Source organism: Polistes canadensis, unplaced genomic scaffold, assembly GCF_001313835.1.
Source record: "Polistes canadensis isolate GaletaPanama2010 unplaced genomic scaffold, ASM131383v1 scaffold_127, whole genome shotgun sequence".
In the NCBI taxonomy this organism is placed as follows: domain Eukaryota; kingdom Metazoa; phylum Arthropoda; class Insecta; order Hymenoptera; family Vespidae; genus Polistes; species Polistes canadensis.
Window position 1 is genome coordinate 420,629 of NW_014569674.1, and position 7,951 is coordinate 428,579.

Genomic DNA, 7,951 nt, shown 5'->3' on the forward strand with positions numbered 1-7,951 from the left:
CAAATTTTGACTAAAAATGAAAAGAAATATATCAGTTGTGCAATAAAAACCTGATTATATTGTAACTAAATAAATAAAAAAATTAAATATAAATATAAATATAAATCAAAAATTAAAACATGTGGAAAGAAAAGTAAAATAAATCTTAGAAAAAAAAAAAAAAAAGAAAAGATTTAGTCAAAAAGAAGGAAGAAACGCGGCACGCGACACGAGAAAATAGAATCCCCATTATGAATTCAAAGAACGATATGCTGTGGCCATGGTGCATGATAAACACCGTTAAAGGAAAGGTTGAAACGCGACGGTGGCCCTACCAACGAGCACACATACTATCATTCTTTTTTTCCTTTCTTTCTTTCTTTCTTTCTTTCTTTCTTTCTTTCTTTCTTTCTTTCTTTCTTTCTTTCTTTCTTTCTTTCTTTCTTTCTTCCTTCCTTTCTTTCTCTCTCTCTTTCTTTTCCAAGAGAAAGATTACAGGATGTCCGGAGGCGAGAGCCAAGAGGATTCACTCCACGCGCCCTGAAATCCCTTTCCGAACGCTTAAGGGCAATAAAAATTAACAGGTTGCCCGCCCGAATTCGTACGATGAAAGACGAACCGCCGCTTTTTCGATGACGGTGGCGTGTGAATAATACATAATTATCCTATATACTGGCTTATTCAGGTAACTTCGACACTATTAAATAACCTTTTTAATAATACATCTAATGAAAAATTGTTTGATACCACTTCCCTGTCCCCTGCCCCCTCTCCCCCTCCCTCACTGAGGTTTTTGACATCCGTTGTAAGGTCAATGACATGTATTTTATAAAAAAGATTAATAATATCACAAGGTTATATATTAGATATATATTTTATTATTTATATTATGTGTCAGGGATGACTTAATCATTTCAATTTTATTTATTTGACTTTTTATTTTTCTAAATAAAATACAAATCTTTTTAGGATATAGTTAATAGGAAGAATATTATATAACATTAATGTATTATAGCTAAGAATTCTAATCTGTTTTTTTTGTTACGCGAAATTTTCAGATCAATAGTTATTTTTTATTTAATAAATTGTTATATTTTATAGAAGATATTTTTACAAATTCTGTGTACGTTGAAGCTCGTAAAAATTATTACATAATTTAAAGGATTTTTTTACTTGATAGCATAGTTAATATAATGACACTAAATGCATTTAATAAAAGATAAATAATATATAGGGTATGTCAATTAATTTTATAGCTGAAAATATTTTCTTCATTCTTGATATATAACGAGATAAATTTTTACTATTTCTAAAATAGATTATCTGATAATGAAAATAATATTTCTTTAAAGTTAATTTTTTGATGAGAGATCTCAAAGTCAATGATATTCATTTTTAAATAAAATTTTATATTTTATATTAATTTTTAAGGTTTGTACATAGAAGTTTGAAAAAATTATAATAAAATTAAATGTATGGGATTTCAACGAATCATCTTAATACTTGAAGTTATTATTAGTACAAAAAAAAAGTAATCAATGATAGTAAATCATAATAAAATATTCCTCAAAAACCCCTAAACTAAAAAACAAAAATCATAATAATAATCGATTGTAATAATTAAAACCATTATTTATACAAATAAAAAGAAGAAACAATTATTACCAATTATCATCAATTCACCAATTCTTAATAATTCCTTTCCAAACAAGAAAATAAAAAAAACATTCTTAATGAACCCACATGCTAAAGAAAAAATAGAAAAAAAAAAGAATCCACTTATCATAACAATTGATAACCGTTAACACAATCGAAACTGACGATTATTAATCTTTAGTCAAAACAAGATTAATAAACAAAAAATAAAATGACAAAAAGACGAAACAAAAATTGACGCAATAGTGACGTCGAAAAAGGTTATGGGGGAGGAGAATGGAGTGTAATGTTAAAGGAGTTTAAGGATTGAGATAAAGGTAAAGAAGAATAAAAAACCCAAGAAAGAGTAAAGAAAGTTTTAACATCAATTTTTATCTCTTATGAAACATATACCCGCATAAATTACCTTTCAACGCTTAACAGAGTGGAATCGTCGATTTTGTATCGAACGGTTTCATGGTGCACAAGGATATACATCCTTTCAGCAAGAGGAAAGGATACGGTGTGTACAAGGCTGACTGCTCATCTTGCATACCGAGTAGACTACTAGGAATCCTTTCCTTGTATCCTTTGCACGCGCTTCTGCCCAATCCCCCCTTAACCCCACCACCCCCCAACCTACCCCCCAACAACTTCCCGAGCCCTTACTACTTCTTTCGTCCATCCTTTCTTTCTTTCTTTCTTTCTTTCTTTCTTTCTTTCGCGCGTGTAATCTGTCTCTCTCTCTCTTTCTCTTTCTCATACACACTCTCTCTCTCTCTCTCTCACTCTCTTTCTTTCTTTCTTTCTTTCTTATTCTCATGGGTTTCTCTCGTCGTTCGTGCGTAGTTTATCGCAGCCGAGCAATATTCATCGCATTTGAATATCCTGCGGGCGGTATCTCGCGTACCGATCAGGATGTTGCGCCGATGTTGCCATAAATCATAATTAGCTCTGGCTGAAAATTAAAAGTGGAGGAGGAATAAGGTGGAAGTTGAGAGATAGAGGTGGGGGTAAAGTAGAATGCAATGAAAAGAGAAAGATACAGAAAATGAGAATAAAATATAATATAGAGATGATGTTGAAGAAAGAAGGAAATAGTGAAACACTAAAAGCTATTGCAAAGGATATACTACACGACACACACACACACAACGACGACAATGTATAATATTAAAAAGAAAAGAAAAGTAAAAATCAAATAAAAATAATCAGATGAAAGAAATAAGTCAAAAAAGTTAACTAGAAACAAAAAGAAAATGATATAATGGAATATATTATACATATCTATATATATATATATATTTTGTTTCGTGTATCGTCGTATTTTGCTCGTATCCTACATCATAATTTTGATATGTTTATCGAGGATAACGATTAAAGGCGCCGACCAAGCGTAAAGTCATCTTCAATGGAGAACGGAAGGAAACAACCCTTCTACGATTCCGAAGAACGATTACAATCTCGAAGTTGTGTGCGAGCAGCCAATCCATTCCGTCTTGGGTGGTTATACTACGTGACTCTTTAAAGTAAAGGAGAAGAAGGTTAGGTAGGGGGAAGAGATATGGGGGAAAGAAAGGAGGGAATTGCTTTATATCTTCCCGTTCTATGGAGATCCATCTTGCGTTGCACCTGTTATTTATATCTCTCGAGAATTCCTTATTTATTATGGGGAGACTCTATTTCTTATTATTCATATTGAATATATATATATAACAATCGTTATTTTATTGTATTTTTTATAATATATAAAATATTATGTATAATATAATATATAAATAATATTTATATATTAATATATTATGATATTTTTAATATTGAGAAAAATACACACCCTCAACCAAAATAAAAATGTAAAAAAGAAGGATAAGAATCGATTACCTTTTCAGATCGTTTTTTAGTAGGCGTTGTAGTACCGTTAGGTCTGCCATGTTGATCAGTTTCATTAGCCATCCGATCAAAACGTTGCATCCGTTCACGGAAGCTCAATTCTTCACCAGATCCAGGATTAGCAGCAGTGATGATTTCATCTTCCTGTATCGTCAATAATCACCATTGCAACGAATCCTTTTTAGAAAATACTATTGGAATACCCCACACGACTATACCCAACTACAAACCAGCGACAGCAACGATAATGATAATACAATAACAGCGCATAAAATCAACCAAGATGAAATACGACGACATGTTGGATCAAAAAAAAAAGAATAAAAATACACGCACACACACACACACTCGGGAGATCTAAATACAAGGAATCTACGAACAAATTGTACAGAAATCTAATAAGAAAAATAATATAATATAATACATGTGTTAAACCGTCAACGTATCAAGGGTAGGTATTGTATAAAGTACCTAGGCATAATATAAAATGTTTCGTGTTTTTGGGCAAAGTATGAAACAATTAATATTACATACATTTTTTAGGCATTTTATATAAAATGCCTAAATTAAAAATAAAATAATATATTATAAAATAAATCAAAGTATAAAATACTTTAGCTAATGAACGTTTCTAATGTCACTTAAACGATAAATTCCCTATCTGCATTTCAGTTTTAGTTCAGAAGTGACGAAATATGTTACTTTGAATTTGTTTAAAATCTAAAGTCTTAAGGAATAGGTTTCAGTTGCAACGTAATATAGATAAAAAAATTAATTTCTATGAGGGAGTCCTTTTCTATTTATGGAAGGTTTCTATTTCTCTAAGTCCTGTACTTTATTTTGTATTTCTTCCTTTTTCATATACTCCTTTTCAATGTAAACGTTTTTATAAACCTTTTTTAATACTTTGCCTAAATAGCATTTATTATTCTATATAATGTGTAGATATTATATAAAATTTTTGCTTTTCATACATTGCTGGTAACCATAATATGACTCTAGGGAAAGTATATATAATATTAAAATAATTAAGATATTTCATACTTCATTTAAAAACGCAAAGCATTTTATATATTGCCTAGGAATTCTATATAATACTTGTCTTTCATACATTGACGTAACACGTACATAAATAGACGATGATACAGATTTTTATAAATCAAGCTCATGTAATCTATTGCTATGAAATATAATACAATGTAGTTTTGAGAAAACATAGGAATCATTGTAGGAACTTGGATTTTTCTAATCAATGCAATCTAGCTGATGCATTTCAAGCGTACTGTAATGTATCAAAGTATATGCTGGGTAAAAGTTTTTAGATGTTATTTAATCAATAAATAATGTAAAAATTTATAATAATTTATTTGTAAATAATTATTCTCTCTATTTTTGTATTTAATATCTAATTAAATAATAAAGATAGTCAAATATTATATAATAACTTGTTATCGAAACTTTTAGGCTTATCATTTTACAATTTTAAATATAAAATTAGTCTAAATACTTTTTTAAAAAAAGAATAATTAATATTTCAAATCATCTAAACACTTTTGGCCCATTCAAGAATATTTTGCTCATCCTTTGTACAGGAAAAGAACAAAAAATACGTCACAATAATGCGAGTTTACAAAGTTCTACGCCGCAACAGCTTTTGAAATTAATGTGCCATGCTATGTGTAAACACAAACATGAATAAAAAAAACAAAAAAAATTGAAATAAAATAAAATAAAAGAGTTTTGATAAAAACTAAACTACACCATTAAGCGTACACCATGTATAAACTACTATAGTGAATATATATTCGTATAATGAAAAACATAATTAAGTTTATCAATCTGTATAATAAATTATGTTTTCTGCTAACACTTGTGTTCAAATATTTTTTAAACAATTATGTTGTTTTTTTATAAAATTTTCTTTTCGATATATATTTATTATATAACAAATATAATATAATATACTATATATAAAATGGGGTATATGCAAAGTTTAAAAAAATATATAAATTCATAGAATATTTTTTTTATAACGTTTTAATAAAGCATTTAATAACCCACGTTTAAATAACATTTATAGAATATGCTGATAAAATTTTGTGGCGATAAACTAGAGCACCTCTCTCTAATACGATATAAAATCTAAATTATTTATATATTAAAAATCCATTAAAAAAAAATCTACACTATATAAACATACGTTAAATTATATATAAAATTTTAAATAAAATTTGTAAAATGTACAAAAAATTGTATAATAAAATTTAGTTTTACTACGATATAACATATTTCTTTTTTGTGCGATAATAATTGTTGAAGCATTCGATAAGTGTCGAGTTATTTTGGTATATATAATTATATGTACACAGATAAGATAAATAAATACGGCTACATTTATTATAAAAAAAAAAATATGTTAGAAAAACATAAAATTAGCGTGCAAGAAAAGAAAAAAAAAGTGTTAATTAATAAAATTAAACATAAATAACTTACTTTATTAACTCCATCGGTTCCAGTTTTGCTTCTCTCGATATTTTCTTTACTATCCATCCTGATTTTGTCCTGACCTTTACGACGAGGTGGTACGGGGGGTGAAGATGCACTCGATGAAACGGCTTCGTCAGAATGAATTTGTTTTCTCGTTTCTGTGTCACTTTCTAAATTCGTATGCGCGTCGTTATCACGATTTGTTTCTTGAGTATTAATAGAGGTAGGACTTAAGGGTGCAGGTGGGGGTGCTCGATAAGGGGGAGGTTCTCGCTGAGGTGAATTAGGTGATGTATGAGTTGAGTTTATATTCTCGGGATTACAAAGATCCAATGATGCTTGACGATACTTTTTCTTCAACACCAAATATTTTTCACCCTGAAAATAAATTATCTCAATAAGTTTCTAAACAATATTTGACAAGATTAATTATTAAAATTAAAATTCACAATTTCGCATTAATAAAGAAATTTTTAAATTCAAAATTAAATTACTTTTTAGTCCGAACGTAAGAATTCCGAAAGGAAAAGATCTTATTGGAATATTTAAAAATAAACAAATGAGATTCGAAACGTTCCAAACGTTATATCCGAACGAACTAGACGTACTTTTTTCTAGCAAATGAATATATTGAAACTAATGTAAGACTATAAGATAAGGCGTAAAATTTCAAGTTTGTTGATAACGTTCACGGTCGCTCACGTATACGTCATTTCCATAGAAACTTTCGAATTAAACGATATCGCGCGCCAACGACGTTGTTAGTAGAACCGGCAACGTCGCACGAGGCGCAACAAGTCGCTCCTGTCAAGGCGGAAGGAAAAGTGCGATTGGGCGACCTTACCTCCTCGTTCTTTATGGTGGCCAGAGTATTCACGTACTCCTTGAATCGATTTCGTGCTTCCACTGCAAAATTTCAAACCTTCAACATTATTTTCTCTCAAATATTGACAAAAGAAAATCAAAACAATAACACTGAACAAAACTAAGCAAGCAAACAGTAAATAATAATAATGATATAGATATGTATATTACAATGTTACGTATATTTATATTACAATATTTCATATATATATATATATAAATTTTTATTATAATATTATGTTTGAGGTTATCTAATAAGTCCACGTGGTTTTTTTTTCAAGTAAATAAACTGTAAAAAACAGCATGGACTTATTGGTTAACCTAAAATATTTATATTATAATATTTTATATATATATGTTATAATATTATAAATATATATAACTATAATATTATACATATTTAGATTTAAACATTAATTATATCACACATAAAAAATATTTCCTTGAAATCCAAAGGTCTTCAATAATCCAACAAAAACAATGCACGCACACTAATAAACGAACACATGTTACGTATCACACATACATATGTCCATATGAACGAACACATTGTTACGTATACACACACATACGTATCCGTGCACACGGATTGTACGATCACATGGACGTACTCACGCGAGGTCAAACACGATACGACAGACACACGACAAACACTCAATTTGGAAGCACGTAATACCGTTGGAAAACTCACCTCTTGTTTCAGGATCAGTTAAAAATTTCTTGAAATACTTGACAACATCATGATTACGCGCCGTACCACCGTTTTCTAATAGATATTTGCGAATCTCCTCGAGAGACAGTTCACTGGGCGTCGCCATCTTGTTCACTGATTCAAGCCGTCTGGTTAAGGCAGCGCCTCTGTCGGTAAGCTTGAAAGCTTACTACTGTCGGTAAAGCCACTTTCACATGTGTTTATGATTGTATATGTATACATATTATACGTTTAAACGTATGTTGTGTACGAGCGTGTGTCTTTTATAACATGCATTTAGGGTGCAATAAAGTACAAGGAGTGTTCGTATAGCATAGTTTCTGAAAATTGTTGAATGTTTTATTATAAAAAAGTTATTACTTTTTAAAAATAGATTGTAATTTA

The 7,951-nt window shown here is 29.5% G+C and overlaps 1 protein-coding gene across 1 annotated transcript in view; it reads right to left on the bottom strand.

The window, feature by feature from the left end:
• LOC106788140 overlaps positions 1-7,673 on the bottom strand; it is a 35,043-nt gene extending 27,370 nt beyond the window's left edge. The window contains exons 1-4 of the mRNA XM_014751141.1: positions 7,547-7,673; positions 6,836-6,897; positions 5,998-6,369; positions 3,496-3,648 (exon numbers count right to left, since the gene is read on the bottom strand). Coding sequence (XP_014606627.1) covers positions 3,496-3,648; positions 5,998-6,369; positions 6,836-6,897; positions 7,547-7,673 — 714 coding nt within the window. The remainder of the gene's footprint in view (positions 1-3,495; positions 3,649-5,997; positions 6,370-6,835; positions 6,898-7,546) is intronic.
• Between the last annotated feature and the right edge of the window lie 278 nt (positions 7,674-7,951).